The 25,440-nt window shown below is 36.8% G+C and overlaps 1 protein-coding gene across 1 annotated transcript in view; it reads left to right on the top strand.

Moving 5' to 3' along the window:
* Nucleotides 1-25,440, top strand: part of FSTL4 (follistatin like 4) — a gene marked incomplete at both ends in the record, with an annotated part of 488,976 nt that overhangs the window by 139,623 nt on the left and 323,913 nt on the right. The window contains one exon of the mRNA XM_081318026.1: nucleotides 6,202-6,450. Coding sequence (XP_081174152.1) covers nucleotides 6,202-6,450 — 249 coding nt within the window. The remainder of the gene's footprint in view (nucleotides 1-6,201; nucleotides 6,451-25,440) is intronic.

The following is a 25,440-nucleotide window of genomic DNA, read 5'->3' as shown; positions in this document are numbered from 1 at the left end:
TGTTGCTCAGCTTTTCTAAGGCCCACTTCACTTCACATTCTAGGATGTCTGGCTCGAGGTCAGTGACCACCTCATTGTGATTATCAGGGACGTTAAGCTCATTCTTGTATAGTGTTTCTGTGTAATTTTTCCACCTCTTCTTAATCTCTTCTGCCTCTGTTAGGTCCCTGCCATTTTGGTCCTTTATCATGCCTATTTTTGCATGAAACGTTCCCTTCATCTCTCCAATTTTCTTGAAAAGATCTCTGGTCCTCCCTATTCTATTGTTTTCTTCTATTTCTTTGCACTGTTCATTTAAGAAGGCATTCTTATCTCTTCTAGCTATTCTCTGGAATTCTGCATTTAATTGGGCATATCTTTCTTTTTTTCCCTTACCTTTCGCTTCCCTCTTTTCCTCAGCTATTTATAAAGCTTCCTCAGACAGCCATTTTGCTTTCTTGCATTTCTTTTTCTTTGGGATGGTTTTGGTTGCTACCTGTTCTACAATGTTGCGAACCTCTGTCCATAGTTCTTCAGGCACTCTGTCTATCAGATCTAATTCCTTAAATCTATTTGTCACCTCTACTGTATATTCAACAGGGATATGATTTAATTCATACCTGACTGGCCTAGCATTTTTCCCTACTTTCTTCAGTTTAAGCCTAAACTTTGCAATGAGAAGCTCATGGTCTGAGCCACAGTAAGCTCCTGGTCTTGTTTTTACTGACTGTATAGAGCTTCTCCACCTTTGGCTGCAGAGCACATAGTCAATCTGATTTCTGTGTTGACCGTCTAGTGATGTCCATGTGTAGAGCCTTCTCTTGGGTTGTTGGAAAAGAATGTTTGCTATGACCATCGTATTCTCTTGACAAAATTCTATCAGCCTGTGCCCTGCTTCATTTTGTACTCCAAGGCCAAACTTGCCTGTTATTCCAGTTATCTTTTGGCTTCCTACTTTAGCATTCCAATCCCCCATGATGATAAGGACATCATTTTTTGGTGTGAGTTCTATAAGGTGCTGTCAATTCTATAAGGTGCTGTCAACCGGTCAATTTCATCCTCTTCAGCACCGGTGGTTGGGGCATAGACTTGGACTACTGTGATATTGAATGGTTTGCCTTGGATTCGAACTGAGATCATTCTGTCATTTTGAGGATTGTATCCCAGTATTGCTTTTCCTACTCTTTTATTGACTATGAAGGCTACTCCATTTCTTCTGAGGGATTCTTGCCCGCAGTAGTATACCTGATGGTCATCTGAATTAAATTCACCCATTCCTGTCCATTTTAGTTCGCTGATACCTACGATGTCGATGTTCAGTCTTGTCCTCTCGTTTGACCACGTCCAGCTTTCCTTGATTCATGGATCTTACATTCCAGGTTCCTATGGAGAAAAAATCTTTACAGCATCGGACTTTCCTTTCACCACCAGACACATCCACAGCTGAGCGTCCTTTCGGCTTTGGCCCAGTCGCTTCATTCTTTCTGGCGCTACTAGTACTAGCCCTCTGCTCTTCCCCAGTAGCATATTGGACTCCTTCCGACCTGAGGGGCTCATCTTCCAGCGTCATATTGTTTTGCCTTTTGGTACTGTCCATAGGGTTTTCATGGCAAAGATACTGGAGTGGGTTGCCATTTCCTTCTCCAGTGGATCACATTTTGTCAGAACTCTCTGCTATGACCTTTCCATCTTGGGTGGCCCTGCAAGGCATCACTCTCACTGTTTCTAAGTGAAAAATGTAGTCAGTACACCAGAATGATTTTCCAAAATGTCTCTAAATAATTGGTCCCGGGTAGCATCTGAAAGTAAAGTTACTACGGCTTGTACCCCTTGCATGAAGACAGCAAATGTTTCCTCTAGAAGAATATGTTACTTTGAGTTTATTCCTAATGGCAAAGTAAGTGGACCATAAATTATTAAGTTAGGCTTGCTGACTGTGTGCTAACAAAGTTCCAGAAATATGGATATCTGTAGAGACGTGATCATATGATCCATCAACCCACTGTGGAAATTACTATAATGATGCTCAGAAAAAGAGCACTCGGGATTAGAGTTGGGCAGTAGGAAAGGTTTAGGGAAAATTTTGGCTGCTGTCTTGTAATAGTTTGAAGTAGTGTTTCTCAACCTTAGCAGTGTTAAGATGTGTGGGCTTCAAGTCCCAGAGTTCTCCATTATGCTAGCTTGAGAACAGATGTTAGAACTGAGCTGAAGCTTCTTGGATGAGAAATGAAATATTTTCAAAGTAAAAATAAAGTACAGATGCCTTTTGGACAAAGCACCTTGGTACAATGAACAGACTAGTGCTTTATTGAAGTTTCTTTACCGTCCAACATTTTTTGCCCATAGTCTACTTCATCTAACTAATAATTGAATGAATATTTCTAGTCCCTGACTAGAGAAACATATTTCTTCATTATTTTTTTAAATGATGAACACAACGTAACTATGCAGAATTCATCACAGTAATAAAAAGAAAGTTATTTCTGGACAGTCCCATAACAAACACTTAATTCTGGGCATTAGAAAAGATTTGGAAGTCTTCCAACACTCCATTCTTATCTTTCTTTAACTCTCATCACCTGCAGGTGCTGTTTTTGAATGTCATAGGTGAGTTTGACATTTTTTGACATGGGAAAAATGCAGTAAGTTTATGAAAAATGTTGAAATGTGGATATTTTCACTTGCATTTTCAAGGTCTCTGGGCAGGCAAGTCCTCTCTGGAAAAAATGGAAAGGATGAGATGGACTAAAGCAGGGGTGTCAAACTCGCAACATCATGTGACATGTCGTGATGTATCACGACTTTTTCCCCATAGCTGGCAATGAAGTGGATGCAGTTTCGGTATGACACATCCAGCCCTTGGGCTGGCAGTTTGACACCCCTGGACTAAAGCATTTGTTTCCTAGAGGATTTTATTATGGTTCAGATATTTTGCAAAATGGACTGGCAACTTATTTTTGTCTTTTATTCTATCATTAATTTTCAGCATGATGATACATATTAATATGAAACTCGGATTAGTAATGCCACATTTTTTCCTCCAACTAACCAGTTTGGTCTAGTGGTTAAGGCTCCAGGCTGGAAAGTAGGAGACTGTGAGTTCAAGTCCCTCCTTAAGCCATGAAAGCCAGCTGGGTTACTTTGAGCTAGTCATCCTCTTTCAGCACAACTCACCTCTCGGGTTTCTTGTGGGGAAATAGAAGGAAGGTGTGTTGGATATGTTTGCTACCTTGAGTTATTCGTAAAAATAATAAGGGTGGAATTCAAATAAAGTAAGTACAGTCAGTCTTTGATTTACAACCATTTGTTTAGTGACTGTTTGAAGTTACAGTGTCACTGAAAAACAAAGTTATGACTGTTTTTCACACAACTATCGCGTCCTGTGGTCATATGATCAAAATTTGGAAGTTTGACAACTGACATGTGTTTATGATGGTTGCAGTGTCCAGGGATCATGTTATCACCTTTTGAAACCTTCTAACAACCTTCTGACAAGCAAAGACAACAGGGAAGCCAGATTCACGTAACAACCATGTTACTAACTTAACAACTGAAGTGATTCACTTAACAACAGTGTCAAGAAAGATAGTTAAAAAGGCCAAAATTCACTTAACAAGTGTCTTGCTTAGCAATGAAAATTTTGGGCTCAATTGTAGCTGTAAGTTGAGGATCACCTGTACATTGTAAGTAGATCTTTGCTGTTAAGTTATAGCTTCTTTTAAAAGTTACACCCTAAAGGTTAACTCCCTAATCTGTTGCTTCTTTTAAACATTAATTTCTTTCATTAAGCAATGACACTCATTTCTTGTCATTAAGCAATGACCAAAATATTTTGATGAATCATACAATTCCTTCTGCACACATATTTTTCAGAGGCTTATGCAGAGTTTTTGGCAATCAGCCTTCTCCCCTCTCCAGGAAGATAGTTTAGAGTTTTCCAAAGCCTATATTAGTCCAGAAACCAGCTTCAATGTACGTGCTGATTCTTTCTAAAAAACAAAATCTCCAGAAGAAATTTTCAATTTTTTATTAGGGTAATAATGAATTTGATGATTAACGTTGTGCTCATTTTTTTTTCTGAAGGGCTTCTCTATTCAGTACTGAACAATGTGTTTAAGCATTGTATATGCCATAATTGGAAGTGACCTTGGCAAGTCAGATTGTATATAGGTTACTATTAGCAATTCCATGAATATTGTTTCAGGGGCACATTGAACAATTAGTAAAGCAAATAAAGGATATTCAGATATGCCACTTAGGGACTGTAATTTTCATGCCACTTGGACACTTTGACCTTCTAGTTTATTATGATTCAGGAAAAATGTCAATACTCCTCAGCTTCTTCAAGACTTGTGGGATTTTAATGAGTTATTGAGTGAAGCAGTTAAGCCTCCAATACCAGATACCTTTCCTTTGTGTCCACAGTGGTGAAAATAAAGGTTTAACTACACTTGTCAGATATATATATATATATCATTTTTAAACATGTGAAGCTATTGATTTATGTCATTTGATATATCAAATCAATATGGGCTTCACTTAGATTAGAATCTCTGTCTTCTATACTGAAGCTTTTTGAAACAATGACAATGAGAAGCTGCGAGAGAGTTAAAGCAAACAATACACTGAAAATCAACCATTACGTTTTGATTGTTTTTTACACCATCCTTTGTGATGCTCTAACTAATGCTTATTACAATTAGCAGTACACAATAATCTTCTAATTGTCAAAATTATGCTAATGATTGGAGACTGACAATGTCAGTCAATTCAGTTGTACATTTAAAAATAAAGCTGTTCAAGTAGAACCAAACCGCTTTGTCAGATTCTTATTTTAAAATATTGATCTGGGGAGTGTTTCATCTCAATTTATTCCATCTGCATGAGCATTATTCATGAACACTGTACATCTACTTCTCATACTGTATGTTATAAAACACATAAATGCTATAATAAAACATATTTTGGCATTCAAAGTTCTAATCTTAGAAGCTGAATACCCTCTTTACCAGTCTGCCTTTCCCATTTTTTTTTAATCCCATTTATATCCCGCCCTTCTCCGAAGACTCAGGGCGGCTTACAATCTAAGAAGCATAAATCAATGTGCTTAGCAATAGCCTTCATTCTATGTATATGCCTGCTTATTAGGGCTTTCAGGCCCCCCCAAGCGGCATTTTTACAAAGTCAGCTTATTGCCCCCAACAATCTGGGTCCTCATTTTACCTACCTCGGAAAGATGGAAGGCTGAGTCAACCTTGAGCCTGGTGGGACTCGAACCTGCACTAATTGCAGGCAGCTGGTGTTACTTAAGGAGGCATTAGCCCACTGCTGCACCAAGGTTCTTTTTGATCTGGAATGGCTGAAAAATAATTTCAAAAATTTGGCTAAACAGTTACAACCTGCTTCCAAACCTTTTAGTTTAACTTAAGAAGTTGCTGAAATGTCAGGCAATCCTTCCATGTTCTTCCCATGATAAGATATTTGAATGCCTTACCAGGCCTTACTTATAGCAAGTATTGTTGCAGATAGCATTATTTAGCCATTTGCTTAACATTTTCTGCAATAACTGCTGTTAACTGCTCTTTAAAAAGACCTGCAGTATGCTAATATGGATATATCTTTGGAAAAAAAAGTTCTGCTTCTAAACTGAATGCATAAAAGATAATGTTTACTGTATATGCTAGCACTGCAATTTTAAACATCCATAGGCTTATGGGTTTGTGTTTTGCTAATTAATCATTGATGGGAATGAAAAAAAATGGTAACTGTTTTGGAAGAGACGTACAAAACTACCAGGCTAATGGCCTGCCATTATCAATAAGAATGACATGAAATAACAGATTAAATAACATGGTAGGTTGCACAAGAGGCTTGAAAAATACTATATTATTATCTAAAGTCTGATGATGTAGAATCTTTTCAAAAAGCCACTTGTGTGATTTCACTTTCTCCCACTGAAAGTCTTTTATTCCTTCAATGGGAGAACTGTACCTTATACATTAATATATACCTAATATATTAAGATGAAATCAAGAGATGTAGTCTTGCCCATTTCCATAGATGCCACACTGTGAAACATGTCTACATTTAATATATCTTCCTTGAGATAAACTCATAGATGCCTGTTGGATATACTGAAATGCTCAGTTGCCACAAAAGAAACGTTTCCTCCAGTGATTCTGCTTGATTATTAATACTGGGAATTTTTTTCTGCTTTTTCAGTGCTTTATGGGCAAGATGGGCTCCATGCATTATGTGAAAAAAAGTATTGTGAACGGGGAAGTCAATGTATTGTGAACAAGGAGACTAATCAACCTGAATGTAGATGCGTCAGTGATTGCAAGCCCAGTTACATGCCAGTATGTGGATCAGATGGCAAATTCTATGAAAATCATTGTGAACTGCATCGAGCTTCGTGCTTGCAAAAGAAGAAAATTTACATTATTCACAGCAAAGACTGTTTCTTCAAAGGTAAAGCGTCTTTCTGTTTATAAAATTTCTGCCATCTTTCTATGTTGTATTTCATACAGTGCATGATTCTGTTAAGCCCAAAGGCTGAAAAGAAAGAAAGCTATTCCTTCCTAAGTATTAGAATTAGTAGTTAATTAATGTACTTGCATATATTGTATAGTAATAATATTAATAACCAACAGTGTTCTTTTTATTCTTCTTCTATAAAATACTGAAGAAAAGCAGTGTAATTGATTCTTAGAGATTTATTTACACATTTCCTTTGAAGATATTTGAAGGCATTCTTTTTCCTATAATAATGTCAACTTTTAGACATTTCTTTCTTTTCTTCAATGATAATGGTCAGAACAAATTGATTACATTTTTGTAAACTTAGTCTAAAAATGTATTTATAAGAGAAGCAAGACACAAGTTTTTATCCTGTTTTATGGGATTATGAGTTTCATTTGGCTGAATTTTGGTTCAAACTGGGGCAGTTGAAGCTATTCTATGTTTAGAATATTTTGTTTGTGTGTGTGTGTGTGTGTGTGTGTGTGTGTGTGTGTGCGTGAAAAGTAGTTCCCTCTGAAATATTGACAATTCCCAATTCATGGGCAATTTGTTGCTTTGGAGGAATCCAGAATAGTAACAAGTCTTTCTGGGAAATAATGCCGTGTTGCTTTCACTTTTTCATATACATGGGTAGACAGCAAGAAGAATTAACTAGGCTACTTTAAAGTCTCAGAGGGTCTTTAATTACAGTGTTTTGGGGGAAAATATTGAATTTGCTGCAATCTATTTTCTGAACAATGGACTGGAACATTCCAAGAAGTTTGACAGTGTTGGAGACAGGGAAAAATTGTTTTAAATCTGTGAATTTTCTTAGTTTCCTATATAGCTGAATGCAGTATAGGAATATATCAAGCAGTTTGGATGCATACTTACTATTAACATGCAATTGTTTAGAAAGCTGGAATACAAAAACAGTGTTATAAGGACTTAAAGGGTGGAAGGTTTGTTAACATTGTATTAGATATTTAGCATATGTTTGCTTAAGATTGCTATATGTAATACCCTGTATTCTGCTTGGGAAGTGGGGGGGGGAGGGAAGGGGGGAGGGTTGGTGGGGAGGGGGGGTTCATTAAAACTTTGTAAAACTTTTCAATAAAAACAACAACAGTGAATGTGGCAATTGGAGAAATTTGGAAAGCCTACCAGCTGATTCTGATATTTTTTTCCTTGCTGCAAACTTATTAATAAACCCCCAAAACGATTAATTCATTAGATCTAGAATTAAGCAAGGGAAGACAATCCTCTAACATTTCTACCTGCTTATGTGGTAAATAGTGTTATAGTTTTTCAATCATCATGGGCTTCTCTAAGCAGCTGTCTGAGCATTTGAAAATGAAAAGAATTCACTCTCACAAAGCAGAGGAAGTCTATATATAATCCCTAAATGTATCCAGCTGGCAATTTCAGCTGCTTGAAAAAATGTTAAGAAATTGAAGTCGGATGGAACTGTTTAAGTCAAAAGAAGCTCTAGAAAACCATGAAAAACCTGTGCCAGAACTGCCTGAAAGGTCAGATTGCAAAATGATCACTAGACACTGGTGTAGTAGTAGTTTTCAGTACAATGTTGCTTATACAATAATGGCTGTAATGGGAGATGAATGCTTTTGTCCACTATGAGTCTCTATCTAACATATATAAAAAATCCAACCAACAACCTCCCTTCCCCAACACATACATACAGAGACACACATGGACACACAACCTGATAAAATCAGCATCTTGATCATCCTGAAAAAAATTTGGAACAAAGAGTTTGTTTGGGCTTGATGAAACAAAACTGAGCTGTCTAGCCATAAGACATAGAACACATAGGGTGAAGCATTTAAAGAAAATATTACTAAACTCAGGGATAGTTCTACTGTGCTTTGGGATGGTGTGGCAATCAGTGGCCTAAGAAATATTGTAAGGATAGAGGGAAGAATGGATTCAACTAATTATAAAACCTAATGTTCCATAATCAGTGAAGAAGTTGAACCTGAAAAAAGATTGACTTAGTTCAGCAAGTCTTAAATATACCTTTCTATCTCAACCATGAGGAATTTACAAAAAAAAGAAGATAGAGGTTTTGGAAAGGGTTTTCCAGACTGAATTTTAGAGTTCAATATCTCTGATAATCTTACATTGATCTGGGAATGCTGAAAAATAATAATAAGACAAAACAAAATAACTCAGATTGAAATAATAATTACCAAAGTCCTTGAAGGAAATAGTTTAGAACCTAAACAGAGACTAGGCGTGTGCAAAATAGACTAACAAAGATAATTAAAAGAACAAAGTATATATAGAACTTATTGGAGTCCAATATATAGTTTTACAACTTCATTTGGAAATTTCACTATTTCCTATTAAAAAAATAACAAATCCTATGATTCTTCTTAATTGCCTTGTTTTGGAAAGAAATTGTTGAAAGTTCTGATCAAATACTGAGTAACACTACACCCTAGAGAAAAAAGATAGATAGATAGATAGATAGATAGATAGATAGATAGATAGATAGATAGATAGATAGATAGATAGATAGATAGATAGATAGACAGACAGACAGACAGACAGACAGACAGACAGACAGACAGACAGACAGACAGATGATAGACAAACAGACATTTTTGTATCTTTGATAAAGTGATGGATATTTAAACAAGGGGATTTAGTTTGCTTATGTGTATCAGAGAAAATTGTTTCATTTTGAACCTGTCTTCTCATCTTTAAATGTTTTTGTTTAGTGTTACAAGTGTGCCTTCCATATCTTACTTCAGCTAAAAGAATGGATTTGTAATTATAGGTATGTAATGTGATTATAATTATTTTAGTAATTAAATATAGGCAGACATTTCTCTCTGTGTTGTATTGAGGTATCATGGGAGTACTGGAAATTCATGTTGTACTCTAGTGGTAAAAGGTACTTCAATTAATTCTCCTAAACCTACTTCCATAAATGCATAATCAATACAAAACTCATTGAGATTTACCTTCTTATCATAAGATATATGGAGAAATATTATTCATTAAAATGTCCGGCTACTTATTATAGCCTGTACTTGTTAAATACAATCAATTTATTTAAATTATGTTAAGTACCCCAAAATAATGTTAGAGCTGCGTTTCCTTGTTAACCTTCAGACAAGTTCTGTGAATCCATAATGGTCAGCGGTTTGTGCATCAATTCATTTTCTTGTTAGAGTCAAGTAACCATTAGTCAGTGAGAATACATCAGAATAAAGTGCAGTCAGAGCCAAAGGAATTTACAATAGTGCGGGGCAGGTTAAAGTAATTGATTTTTAATTTGGGGAATGGAATCATATGGTACCTCCCACTCTTAAGCAGTTTGTCATAAATTTGCATTTGCAAGAGCAATAATTGTGCAAGCTATATTTGTATATAAAATTATAGTTGTCAAATGTCTAAGAAACTTAATTCTGAAAGTCTATTAATTTCATTTCTTATACCTTACCTATTTTGCATATCTATGGTTCTATTTAAAATGCCTTTAATTGCAGAGTATTCCTGAGAGAGGCATTGGCAATGGAAAAGACTGAGATAAGAATGAGTTAATTCTGGAGTGTGTTGGTTTATGTCAAGTAATTATATCCCACCTTCCCATCATCAACTTTGAGACAACTTATAATAAGTATTTATTAAAATACAACATGTATTGTTCCAGAAGGAAAGAAATACAAAGTATTAGCAGAAGAAAAAAGACCTTGTCACAATAATAAAAAAAAACTTAAAATTGAAAAACAGTTGTCAATTTAAATAGCAAGTAAACATTCTACACTGAAGTCTTTCCCTAAATTCAGGGAAACTGCTAGCAAGAATGGGAAATGGCTTCTTCTGAAAAAAGAAGTTTAAGAAATAAGGTCTTATCTAAAGATTCAATGAAGTGGCTTGTGGGAGGTTAAGGGTTACACAAGAACTGTGAATATCAACAGATGGGTACATTTTTCGAGAAAAAGCAAGTGTTCAAATATCCTTGTCGCATACTATTCAAAGATTTAAAGGCCATCATTTGTGTTTTGAATCTACCAAAAAATATTTGGAAGCCAGTGCAGTTGTTCCAGAGGATCTCTTTCTTGAGCAGAGGGATGGACTAGAAGACCTCCAAGGTTAATTTTGTTATTCTGTTATTTAACAAACAAGAGAAGCAACTTAGAACTAAGGATAAATTTCCTGACAGAACAATTAATCAGTGGGACAACTTGCCTCAAGAAGTTGGGTTGCTCCAACACTGGAAGTTATTAAGAAGAGAGTGAACATTTGTTTGAAATATTATAGGGTTTCCTGCCTGAGCAGGGGGTTGGACTAGAAGACCTCCAAGGCCCCTTCCAACTCTGTTCTTCTGTTGTTCTGTTCTGTTCTGAACAGACCAATTGTAGAGTCCAAATATTCTTTTTAGGTGAATTAATCCAAAATGAATACTGATGCAATTTAGATGACCTGACATAGCAACCAGATAATAGAAGCACTACATAAGGATTGCTGTAAAGCAACACAAGTACTAATCTTGGAATTCTTCTATGTGTCAGGCTTGATATTACCTGATAGAAGGCCATGGAAGCCTTAAAGTCTTGGGACTTTCTGAAGTCAACCTAGGAATGTAGGAATCCTCCAACACCAAAATGTGGAGGTGCTGTACCACCATCCTGGAGACCAGCTCCAGGTGAATTCCTGCTGAGTAGCAAAGTGGTTGGTACACTAATAATCCCAATCTTGTCTCTGTATCCCAATATTATATATATCAAGTCACATCCCAATATCTCAGGGACAGAGTTTCTGATCACAGATAAGATATTCCTTATGATCCAAACCAGTCCCTAACATAGCCACTGAGACTGCCTCCAAACCAAAAATCTAGCTGGGAGGACTTGCAGCAAAACAATATTGTCATCATCACCTAGCCAGGTTTTCATAATACATGCTAGATCTGCTGCCCCATTCACACCAGATCATAGAGGAACATCATTTTGTTGCAAAATGATCTCGCATTAAAGCATCAGCATCTGAGGCTAAGGGCATTAACAGTACAGCCACTGGGCTCCCAGAATGTGCCAACTAGGTTGGAAGTTGAGATTACTACCAACCTGAAGTCTCTCTTCCCCTAAACTACCATACTCGCATACAGATTTCACACACCTTTCTATATAATTGCAGTGCAAGTGCTTTACCCTGCAGGTGCCCTCTTGCTAATTCCTGAGCAGCTCAGGCTTCATCCCTATTTACCTTTCACCTTGAAACCTCATATGTTCTGCCTCTTCTCACCCGCAGTCAATATCTCAGACATGCAAATCAGTGCAGAAAGTCTGACTGATAATTATACCAAATAGACTCTACCTCCCAAATGAGTAGCTTGTTTTTATAATGTTTTATTACATTAAATATTGAATCTAAAGAGTAGATAATATACAAATTATATTATTGCAGACTGAGATATGTACATACACTTCAAGTAATCACATAATTTTTAGAAATTTGAACTGTAAACGCACAAGTAAATGTAAGACCTCACAGTAATAAGAGTTTAATTTAGTCTCAGTCCTTTTTTAGACTGTATTTTGGCTTGCATGAGATTAAATCATTAAAATTGATGATGCATCCTTTAATCAGAACAGTATGCTCTTTTAATTATCACAATGCAGTTAAATATGAATGGTTGTTGAAGGATTTAGGTTGATGAGATAAACTCTCAGTTTGTCCAAATGGAGTTGAAATTTTCATCAAGTGACTGTAGGGGTACTATTACAGTCATAAGTGTAAGTCACATTTTTCAACACTGCTGTAACTTTGAACAGTCGCAAAACAAATGGTTGTAACTTCAGAACTACTTGTATCTAGGACCAGAGGTGTGCAAAAATTTTGAATTCACACCATTTTAAATGACACTTTTTTGACTTACAAACAGTTGTTTCATGATTCCCTGTGCCATTTTGGAAATGTTTTGTATTTGAGACAAGTGGTTCCAAGTTTGCAACATTTCCAAAACAATTTTGCCAAACTCAAAATTCAAGATAGGATGAATCCAAAGCATTTTGAGCACTAACGATATTTTGTTGATCCTGAAAACATGATCTAAAGGGATCCTGAAAACATGATCTAAAGGGAGAAATCAATGCATTGGTTTCTTCTTATGTATTTGTTTGCATTGTTACTGAAATAATTGATTTCCATTTGAAAAGGAAGCCAAAACTAGAAAGGGAAATCAGAAAGGATTAATTTATCCACATCTCTATAATCCTGTATTATACAGGATTAACTAAATTGTTGTTCGGGATGAATGGTGTTAATTCTTAATGCTCATGCACACTCAGCCTACTCAGACATTTTTGAAAGACTTGAAGCCACTAAAATAAACACCAGTAGGTGATAATGAATATTTTTCTTCATGTATTGCATTAACACTTGCAATGAGAGATGAAACTTACTACAGGGAAAGTGGGAAAATCAAAGCAGAAAATGTTAGGCAAGGTAGGCACTATCTGGTGTTCCTTTGAGAATATTTGTCATATTATTCAGCACCCTCATGAAATGCAAGACTTGTAATTTACAAGGAAAGATAACATTCTGACAGTACACTAGACATTAAACCAAAGCCTGGCACATTTAATTACTTATCAGAACACTACTAAAATCTTTCAGTCACCTCGTTCCTGTAATGTGATTTATATGGGCCTGCTATTGAAAGCAAAGCAGAAATGACAATTGATGCAGATTGCAGTCCCTGAAATGTTATAGGGCTTTCGATTCCCCTTCTGTTAAATCTGTTTTGTATCATTTGTACTGATGTCCCATTTGTTTCCAAGTCCAGTTTAAGATACACTGCTGGCATTAGGCACTATAATATAAACAGTTGGGGATCAAACTATCTGAAAGAGCCTCCCCTTTAAAATGATATTACAGCAGACTACAATAAAAGTAATTAAATCAATTAAATTAAGACTAAAATAAATATTTTGACATATTGAGCTTTTAACATTTCTTTCTTATATTGCTTTCTTAGCTGAGAACTTGTTCCTAAGCTTACTTATGCATTAAGTATTTTTTGTTTTTATGATGTAATGATTTGTTTTATCAATAAAGACTATGAAATTTGAATAAATAAGTTTAAATAATTTGGTTGATGGGCTGACCTTTCAAAAAAATATTGTTCATTCATCTATCTTCACTTCCAATGGAAGCTGAGAATAAAGAATTTTGCATGCATTTTGGTACTTCATAGAATCAAGCATTGCTGGTAACTTCCAATTTTATCTTATGTACTGAAGAGGTTAAATATACATGACACAATTTTATACCTGTTCCTGCAATGTTAAATTATGGAAATAAACACTATTGGTATAACAACGTATGTTATAATTACTCTACTCTAACTGTGGAAGTTTATTCTCTTATAACCTATAAAACTTAGACATATATTCATGTGAGTGAGTTCCATTAAAGTAGGCTGGGCTTATTGCTAAGTAAATATATTTTGGCTTCCACTATGAGATATTGGATTGATTTCAAAATGTATTGTTACTTATAGCTATGTGGGTATGTCTGTGAACAATTATAGATCAAATGATGTGAAGGAATTTTGTGATCATGTCACAGCAATTCAAACAAAATAAGTAATGTAAGGCCTGAGTGAACAGCATAACAGACTTCATCAGCTCTGGTTGATCATGGAAATATTATCTGACAGAATGCAAATAATATAGGATAAATTTTATTTTATTTTTGTAAGAGTTTTTTGATTTTTTTTTTACAGTAACAACCTTAGTGCCTGGTGTGCAGCTTGTTGTCTTGGTTCATGATTTTTTTTTAAAAAAATACAATCAATAATAGTTAATTAACAGCCAATAATAATTAATTTTTATATTTCCATAATTAGTATATCAGTTGATAATATATTTCCTTGATCCTCTCTTCTCCCAATCGTATTCTCCTTCTTCAGCTTTAAACAAATATAATTTTTGATATTTGATATTTTCTATATACAGTATAAATGATTAAATAAAAACATTTTCTTCTATATTTATACCAACAATAATAGTCCATATATAGAATTTTTTTTCTTACCAGCTTGTTATTTTCATAAAAGTCATCTTATTGATTCACCATATATCTTATTTTCATAAATCTTTTTAAAGCTCAATTTCTCCATAATATTCAAACACTTCTAATCATAATTTTCTCAATAATTAACATCTAAATATCCAAATTTTCCACTTAAATATATCATCCCAGTATTTTCATATTTCATATATTATAGAAATACTATACTACTTATCTATCATAACATCTACCTATGACATCTTTTCTAATCAATTTATATTTCACTTCTATTTATAAAAATTGATTGAATCACTATATATCCTTTTTTCAAAGTTCTTATTAAGCCTAATTTCCCCTCAGTATTTCAATCATTCCTTAATCCTAAATCTTTTCAAACTTAATTTGTCTTTAAAGTTCAAACTTTTCCTTCACTTTCATCATCCCAATATGTTTACATTTTGTATCTTATCAAAAAAGACTATGTTACTTATATCTCTTATCCCACTTATTCAAAAGCCCCTTTATAGCCAAAGTTATTTGTTTATTTAGCTATATTCAAACAAGTGCTTGCTCGTATAATATTCCATCTGGTAGGGCGAGTCAAGTCTGTTAACCTTTTGTCTAATCTTCTTCCTTTGCCAGAATGTTTTCCAAGTTAATATTTTTCACTTGTCAAACAGTTCTTGTAATTTTGTAGTTGTTGTTAGGTGTAGAGGATATATAATATGTAAGATGTATGCTTTTTGTCTCCCAAATAGTGATTCTCCTAACAGTGTCCATTTTGTTAAGTCTTCTTTCTTTTCAACTTTATTTTGATGTTCTAATGCATAAGGTATCTTTTCCATATTTATTGTTGTACCCAAATCTTTTGAGGTTTTTTTTCTTGTTTGTATTAAGTTATAATTCCCTTCATTTGTGACTTTGCCAATTAAGTCATTTTTTCTAGTTCACATTCTGTTATCTCATTTGTTTGTTTATTCTTTACCTTCATTCTTTGAATGGTTTTTGATTGTAAATTTAAGTTAGAAGTGTATTCACTTATGTTGTCAAAGTTATGTTTAATCTCATCATAGTTTAGAGCTATTGTGATTTGTATCTGTCGTAGCATTGCATAAATTTCTTCTTGGAAAGTATTTGTTTTGTCTTGAAATGTTGCTTCTAGAGGTCTTTGATCTTTCCGGTTGAATCCTTCAAGAGTAGATATTAATTGTGGTTTTCTATCATTTTTTGATGAATATGTCATATCTATTTTATCTCCTCCTTTTGAGTAATCCGTCATAAGTGCCATAGTCTCTGTAATTAGCCTTGTCAAGCTGGCCAAAACTCAAAATCCAAAACAGTCCAATTTTGCATAGTTCTTGTCTTTATATATAATTTTTATAATCCACTGTAATTTTCAATTGTCAAGGTTTCAGTAAAATCAATGTTTTATAACAATTCTTTCTTTCAGAAGTCAATTGTCAACCAATCAGAATTGCAATTCAATATTGCAATCCTTCCTGTAACTTTCCCTCTCAAACATTAGTCATAGATCAAAGTTTTCAAAGATCCTGGAGCACTGGGGAACTACCAGAGGACTGGAAAAGAGCTGATGTAGTTCCCATCTTCAAAACAGGGAAAAAATGGATCCAGGAAATTACAGACCTATCAACCTGACCTCAATACCTGGGAAGATTCTGGAAAAGATAATCAAACAATGAATCAACGAGCACCCAGAGGCCAACAAAGTCATTACTAAAAGCCAACATGGGTTTGTCAAAACAGATCATGCCAGACAAATCTTACTGCATTCTTTGACCAAGTGACAAAATTAGTGGATCAGAGAAATGCTGTGGACTTCAGTAAGGCATTTGATAAAGTAGATCACAACCTACTACTAGATAAGATAGAAAAATGTGGGTTAGATAGCATCACCACCAGATGGATTCGTAGCTGGCTGACCGGCTGTACTCAGCATGTAGTCCTCAATGGAACTGCATCTACATGGAAGGAAGTGTGTAGTGGGGTGCGCCAGGGCTCTGTTCTGGGCCCAATGCTCTTCAACATCTTCATCAACGATTTGGACAAGGGGATAGATGGAGAACTTATCAAATTTGCAGACAACACCAAGCTGCAGTGGCGTAGCGTGGGTTGTCAGCACCCGGGGCAAGGCAAGTAATTTGCGCCCCCTAACCTGTGGATTTTAGCACTCGAGTCTCTTCCACTAGCTCAGGAATTCTGGGAGTTGAAGTCCATGAGTCATAAAAGAGCCAAGGTTGCCTACCCCTGAGTTAGGTTCAAGGCAAAAAAGGGTCTCTGGGAAGAGGGAAAATGCTAGTTTAACACTGAAACAAGGCAACTTTAAGGTGCCTCAGCTGTGATTTAGGATGAGACAAAGAGAGGACATGGCGTTGAAAATGGTTAATGGGGCATGTTTGTTCCACTCTTAGTGGACGTCAGGATAAACCCCACGAGAGAATGACCTTACAACAGATGTGAATAGGCTTGGACTACGTTTGTAGATTGAGTGCATACATCACATGGAGCGATGATGGGCTTCATCAAGATTTATGATCCCACAATTGGCTAGTTTTCTCCATCTTGTCCTAAACCCTGGATACCAACCACGGTTTATGGCTTAGCATGTGGCGTGGGGTTGACCCAACATGTTAGGCGACAAACAATGACTTCCAACTTACAATGCCTCAGCTTCCCAAGGTTATTCCAAAGCCGGAAAAGCCAACCAACCCACCCTGCAGCTTTGCCTGCTTAGGCTGAACCCCAGGAATTCATACTTGCTGCGGCGCCCGACCTATTTTCTGCCCAGACGCTGCTTATCCAAGCCAAGCCGCCTCCTTCTCTTTGGCACCTCACCCCAAAGATTCGCCGGCCTGGCTGGAAACTCTCGCTGCTGGCGACGTGTGTCGGGGGGGCGGTCCCGATCGCCGATGCACGGTTGGATCGGCAACCTGCCGACGCAGCTTTCGTTCCAGAGCAGGGACCCCCGGAGAGACGCTGCAGCGATCCTCCCCCCGCGGGAAATCCACCCTCTTTCAAGCCCTGCCGCGCCCCCCCCCCCCGCCTTTGGCAACCCCGGGAGCGCCTTGGGAGAGCCTCCGCAGTGGAGCCCCGGGCTTGCAGGAGGGCCGCGCTCTGTGCACGGCAGGAGCCGCCTTCTCCTTTGCGGGGGGGGAGGAGGGAGAGAAGGCTTCCGTCCAGCGCCGGAGCGAAGGCGGAGCGGCCCGAAGGAGGAGTCACGCTGTGTGTTTGTGTGTTTGTGTGTGTGTGTGTGTGTGTGTGTGTGTGTGGCGCGCCGTGGGGCGTCAGGCCCTTCCCGGCTGGGGCTCCGGTGCCTCCGCCCTGCCGGATCCTGGCGCCGTCGAGCGCGCCCCCCCAGATGTTGCGCCCGGTGCGGCCGGCCCCCCCTGCACCCCCCACGCTACGCCACTGCCAAGCTGGCAGGAATAGCCAGCACTCCAGAACACAGGCTTAAGATACAAGAGGATCTGGACAGACTTGAACACTGGGCGCTATCTAACAAAATGAAATTCAGTGGTGAAAAAAGTGATAGCAGTGTTCCAATATCTCAGGGACTGCCACAAAGAAGAAGGAGTCAAGCTATTCTCCAAAGTGCCTGAAGGCAGGACAAGAAGCAACGGATGGAAACTAATCAAAGAGAGAAGCAACCTAGAACTAAGGAGAAACTTCCTGACATTTAGAACAATTAACCAGTGGAATAACCTGCCTCCAGAAGCTGTAAATGCTCCAACACTGGAAGTTTTTAAGAAGAGACTGGAAGCCATTTGTCTGAAATGGTATAGGGTTTCCTGCCTGAACAGGGGGTTGGACTAGATGACCTCCAAGGTCCCTTCCAACTTTTTTATTATTATAAAACATGAAACTCAGTCAACTGAACACTCAAATTGATTGGTATCTCTTCCATGGCAGCTCAAAAATCAACCTTAGAATGAAAATGTAAAATTAAAGACATTTTTGTTTCTCTGGTACTGTGAAAAAAAATGCTGACCTGTATTTTATCCCACTCCCATCCAAATGCAAAAGCCTTATATCAGCCTAATGTGATAGTTTGAGCTAAAGATGGTCATATATCCAAAATGCATAGTTGCTGAGTTTTTTGCTTTCATTATGATAGTTATATACTACCAGTGGTACTCAGTTAATGATCATTCATTCAGCGACCATTTAAGGGTGTGATAGCACTGAAAGATTGGTACTTAACAACCAGTCCTCAAAGTTCCTATGCAGCACCCCCATAGTGGTTTGAGTACTTTGCAACTATTTATGATTGTTGCAAAGTTCCGTGGTCAGGTGATCACCATTTGAGACCTTCCCTTCCAGATTTCCCCAAGCAAACTCAATGGGCAAGTTGACAGCAGAAGTTGCAGGTCTCTCCTATGAATCACTCCCATTGCCTTTTCTCTTTGAGGAGCCCATGATGCACTATATAGCACATGCCTGCCTCCACCTACATTCTGCATCATACATATGCCTGCCGGGCTGTATTGGCTCTAGGCTACAGCAGCTCCTCCTGCTTGTATGGTACCATACCACCCATCCATGCTGTCTTGCCTGTCTGGCTGCTCTCCATAGCATTCACCCATCCACTGGCCTGCTTGCAATCCACTTGAGACCTGGGACTTCCTATAGGCTTCCCCATTAACTTGGCTTGTTGGAAACCAGCAGAAAGGTGCAAGCTGTGGTCACATAAATTAATGATCCACTATACTCATTTAACAAACTTGCCATCACTAAGCAATTTGGTCCTGTGATGTCATGCTTTGCAGTCACATTGTATAGTGATGGAAATTCCAGTTCTAATTCCCATTGTAACCTGAAAACTACCAGTGTTTATTTTATTTTTTAAAGGACTAATATTTTCAATGGTCAGTGCTATTACTGAATGAGCAAATGTATCAAATTTAAACCAAAAACTGATAGAAAAGTCCATTTTCTTCTTTAACTCTATTCTGAAATATAAAATTATTCCTATGTAATAGTGGTGTGTCATGTGAATTTCAGATTATTTGTTACTAATACTGAAATGCTGCTCAGTCTTCCTGAGTATCTCATGTGGAATATATTGGTTATGACAAATGTGCAATCTCCAGTGGAACAGGCTTTCAAAAACAGGAAGATTGTTGTCTCTCCTCATTAGATTAGGAGCAATGCAATTGGTGGTAGCTTCTGTTCACAAACACTTTTTAAAACAAAAAAACAATTCCTAAAGTAATTATGTCAAGCTACACAAAGCCTGATGTTTATTAAATTCTACACTACTCAGAAAAACGCAGCATTATCCTTTGTGAACTTCTTTTTAGTTTATTAAATATATTTGGATAGCAATGTGAAAGGCCAGCTTTTGAATGATGAATATGAACGCTAATTCCATCATTGAAGTTAATTTTGTACCAGAACAGCCAGTATTTTAATTCAAAGTTACAAGAATCATCTGTATTAATACAATTATTATTATTGCCCAGAGATCACCATGGGAGATTATCTCTTTTCCATGTTGTATCTTTCTCTGAATATTTTTTATTGTATATTCACTATATAGTTACCCAGTTGCAAACTTTCTTTAAGTGAAAAAAGAAACGTACAACATAATAAATAAGGGGAAAAAAGTGAAATATATTTAAATTTATAATAGATGTCTGCCTCTAATGGACTCTGGGTAGTATACAAATTTTTTTCCACAATAACAGATAAAATCAGCCCAGACTATATAATCTAAAAATGATACAAATCAAACAACACAGAACATGCCCCCCAGAATAAAACAATATATTAACTCCAAGGCTGGGCCTAAAGCCAGGTTTTAAGAGTTTTCTGGAAACTCAGGAGAGAGGCCACAGTCCTTATCTTTGGGGTGATGTTCCTCCAGAGGGGAGGGACCCCAATGGACAAAACAAGCATACTTCCTGCTTTATGGCTTTATGCCATAAAGGATTTTGTATGTAGTAGCTAGTGCCTTGAGTTGCACTCAAAAACTAAATGGCAACCAATGTAGCTCACATGGCACATGTAACACATAGGCACACTGACAAGCACCCATTACTGTTCATGTTGCTACATTTTGAACCAGATGTAGCTTCCAGATGGTCTTCAAGAGCAGACCTATGTAGAACATATTTAATAATCCAGTTCTAGGTAACCAGGGCATGAGTAACCATCTGAATTTAGTTTTGACAATTAAACAAGGAAGTTGTCTTTGACAAAGAGAGGAAAGCCCTGATTCAAATTATTTCAAGCCAGCCAATTTTTGGCACTAACAACTTGCTTACTTCTGCTGTTGCTACAGCAATTTCTTCACATTTTGGGGGGTTCTTACCAATAAAAGAAAATGATTAGGCTTGGCAATACTGAGAAAACTAAAACAGGGGAAGACTAAGACTGCACGGTTAGATGGGATCAAAGGAAGTATTGGAGGAGCTATCAGTGGTTACTGTAGACAGATGAGACTGGAGAACATTTGGCCATACCAAAACATAACACAGTGGGTAATAAAATCAATTCAATGGTCAATGGTTAAACATGGAACAATTCATTACAAAGAAGAAGCCAGTCAAGGGGAACATTTTCTGCTGAGATCATTCCTAGGGGAATTTAGCTTTTAATTGTTGGTTGGAAATGCTGTAGTTTCCTAGGACTGACAAAAAATGGGCACTTTCATTAGAACTGATGAATGATATAGGTTCTGTTCAGTGGTGGGATTCAGCTGGTTTGCACCAGTTCAGCAGAACCGGTAGCTAAATTTTGCTGAGTTTGGAGAACTGGTTGAATGCACACTGCTTCCGGAAGTCCAGGCTGGAGGAGGCCTCCCAGGCCTAGAACAGACCACCAGAAGTTTGTAGATGCCACTTCCAGAAGTCCATTCTAGGCCTTGGAGACCCAGGCCTGCATCCAATAAGAGAACCAATTGTTCAGGTATTTCAATTCCACCAATGGTTCTGTTTTGGTAAAAAGCAAGACGTCTGTACATTAACAGATAGAAGGCCTATTAGATAGGAGAAGTGAACATCTGAGCACCAGGAGCCAATGTTATTCAAGCGACCAAAAATAAAGTCTATTTATTATTTTATTGTATTTTATTCAATTTGGACACTGCCCAACAGGGTGGTTGACCAATAGTAATGTTAAAACCAATACTAACCAAAGCAAAATGCCATTTATAAACTTAGAAACAGAAACAAATACAGTAAATATACCTCATTTCTTTCACCCCAAACTGACAGAACAACCGGGTTTTCTAGGTTTTGGGGTTTTTTGGAATGTTATCAAAGTAGGAATTGTATGAATCTCAGGGGAAACTTCGTTCCAGACAGCAGGACCCCCATTTAGATGACATTTTTCCTTGGTTTGAAAAGGTAACACTGCTTAATTGAGGGACCAGACCAGACCCACCATTTTACTGAAAGGGTAGAAAGCATGGAAGACAGGCATTGTCACAAAAGCTGAGCTCTGTCCCATGCAGAGCTTCACAGGTAATATCCGGCATTTTGACAAAGGCATGAGAGAGACACTCTGAAGGGCCTCTGGATCCAAGAAAGGGCACAATTGGCATATTAGATGGAGGTGAGTGAAGGTCCCAATAACAGCAACTGCTATCCACTCTTTGATAGGAGATGTGAGTCCAAGATAACCCCCAAGATTTATGAGTTTAAACCTTTTCAAAAGTTAGATTAAAAAACACAAGGCAAAGACTGGATGGGAATAGGAGCTCATAGTTACTGCAATGCAGTAACTGCACCAGTGCTAATACTGGACTGAAAAGGATAACAAATGCTTAGTGGTCCCTTCTATTGAAATGTTGTAGTCTATTTTTACATGCCATAATAGAAACATGGTTTATAAGTAGGGCTTGATACAGCTAAGTGCTTATTAATTCACTGTCACTTTATTTAGCTTTAATTAGTTGTGAAATTGGCCTTGCTTGCTTTATGAATGGCTCACCTGAACCAAATCCAACCAAAATAAAATAAAACCTTGCATATGTTAGGCATGCAAATATTTTTATTTCAGCTGAGAGAAATTGTTTCAGTATAAAAGGTCAAAGGCTAACAAACAGAAATGCTAAGACTGATCAGTAGGACCCATAACTTTGTAATAGCTGGAAAATTCCTCAAAAAACTTTACTTAAGACAATGTTGTGGAGAAAGATCACTTTGGGATCTTGTGGCCATCTGTTTGAAACCAGTAAACAACTACATTTCCAGTGGTACAGATACTACTGTACCACTGAACATAACTGAACATTAATTTTTAGAATGTGTCAGAAGAATGGATTGTCAACATAACATCTATGTGGCATTTATTGTGTGCCACAAACTGAAAGCCTTGGATTCAAATTATATGAGGGAAAAGAGGATGGAAGAATTAGCTGGATTAAAGTAGAATGGAATGGAATGGAATGGAATGGCTGGCTTTTGGAATTCTGGGAGTTGAAGTCCACGAGTCATAAAAGAGCCAAGGTTGCCTACCCCTGCCTTAGGCAAATAGCTAGTATCCATTCTGTAAATCTTAAATTAATCATCAATGCATACAGTATATTATCAAAAACATACACCTATGCCAGGATTACACTCACTCTGGTGTGTCTTGTTAGGTACAGAAAATTTGGTTGTAAATTCATGCTTTAATTAGAAAATGATTTTTATTATCATTTATTACCATCATACAGAGTTGTTAAAAGAAAAAAAATTCAAATGGGTCCCTAACTTGAGGTAGCTGCTAAAGGAAAAGTGACTGTATTAGCATTTAGATGGTCCTATTTCCAATATGAAATTTAGACATTAGAAATTATTCACAATTTACATAGTGCTCACAATTTAATCACAGCTTTTTGAAAACTTTTAGCAAGTGAGTTGAAGGTATTCAGTGGTCAATTGTTAGTTATTTTGCTCACTTTATTTTTTAAAAAATGCATTTAGAGTACAGCATGAAATAGGCATTCTGTATGGAGAAATGTGGAAAGGGTTATCTAATCAGTAAGTGGTTTTAGCAAATACCAAGTTGCACTGTATCTATGGATGAACAGAACTTTTTCTATGAGATGCCCTGATTATTGGGCATTCTTTCTCTCAATAACAGTAGCAAAGAATATTTTGAAGGAAGAAAAATGATGAACAACTCCAGCACCACAATTGCAGACAGTTGGAAAAGGTCAGGAAGAACATCAGAGTTCAATTACCTCCAAATAATTTGGTACAGAACTTTTGTTATCCTCATCTTCTCACAAAGGCTGGTCCAGGCACTAAAAATAGTGATGCCATTATCATGTTCTATATAAATGAACAGATTTGTCACAAAAAAGAAGCAATATATTTGGCTGTACCCAGAGTGGCTACTATCAAGATTTTAAATATATTTTCCTCTTTAGAGACTACAAAACACAAATTTTGATTTCTGCTTAGCACTTTCCCCCCCTAAAGTAGCATTGCTTCAATGTGATATTGATTGTGCTTCTTAAGAGAGGAAGCTTTAAAAAAATTGATCAGTTTTCTATTTGTACGTCGCAGTCCTGAAACCACATCTTGTATAATTCTTCACACTTACACAAATTCAATTGCTGACCTTTGCAGAAGCACTAGTTTCAGGAATAAAAACAGTGTAATGTTCTGGAAGATGCTAATTTAGTCATTCTTCTGTGAAAATGGAATTGGAAGTAAAAAAAGATTTTATATCAGCTATCATCCTCATCATCATCCCAAAGGTGTTTTTTCTGGGACACTACCCATCCTCTTCACAACCTGTTTTCCTTGTTACCTTCTGGCAAGAGGCTCCATGGTATCCAAAGCAGAACATCCAGATTCAGTCACAGTTTTGTTCCATACAGTATTAACCTTGTGAACTCTAAAGCTTCCTTCTTCCATTATGTATTCAAGATGGACAGAGATTAATGTTTATATGTTTATATGCAGTGCTTTTTTTGTAAAAGAAAAAGGTGTCGGAACTCACACGTCATACAACCTGCCTTGCCTAACCTACAAGGTTCCATCCAAAAAAGGTGCCGGAACTCCGTTCTGAGCGTTCTATGAGAAAAAAAGCCCTGCTTATATGTGAGGGTGTAGGTCTATACATATGTTGTATATAGTATGTTTAAATGTGTGTTATGTATGTGTACACTTTGAGAGCAAGCAACTAAATTTCATTTTTAATGTGTGCCATTGTGCCCACAGTAAAAAATGACAATAAAGGTTATCTATCTATTGTGAGGTTAGTGTCCATGTTTCACTGGCATATGTTATAGTAGGCAACACACACTGATTGAAAACTTTTCAGGCATAGGGGGAGGTTGTTCTTGAAAAGTATGCTTAGCTTTTCTACTATGTCTAGTATATATATATATATATATATATATATATATATATATATATATATATATATATATACACAAATCTGAGCTGTCGCTGTTGTGACTACTGCCTGTTGATGGCCTTCGGTTAGGCTGAAACAGGAAATAAAGATTTGTCCCATGTTTGGGGTCTAGCAAGGTAATCTAAATAGTTAACAAGCATTTAACATATATACATATACTCTATATATACATATGTGTGTGTGTGTGTGTGTGTGTGTGTGTGTGTGTGTGTATTCCTTGATAAGATTAAAAATGTGAATCCCAGGCATGTTAAAATTAACAAAGAAACAAACACTGGGATGGAATTAAAAAGCTAAAACAGTTTTTATTGCTAAAAAATCAAGCTTTCGTTGGCTAACTGCCAACGTCGTCAGGATGGCAGTTAGCCAACGAAAGCTTAGTTTTTTAGCAATAAAAACTGTTTTAGTTTTTTAATTCCATCCCAGTGTTCGTTTGCTTGTGTGTGTGTGTGTGTGTGTATATATATATATATATATATATATATATATATATATATATATATATATATATATATATATATATATATATATATA

This window comes from Vipera berus (genome assembly GCF_964194415.1).
Source record: "Vipera berus genome assembly, chromosome: 2".
NCBI classification, from domain to species: domain Eukaryota; kingdom Metazoa; phylum Chordata; class Lepidosauria; order Squamata; family Viperidae; genus Vipera; species Vipera berus.
Note: the sequence above shows the minus strand (reverse complement) of the source record. Positions and strands in the feature narration are given on the sequence as shown.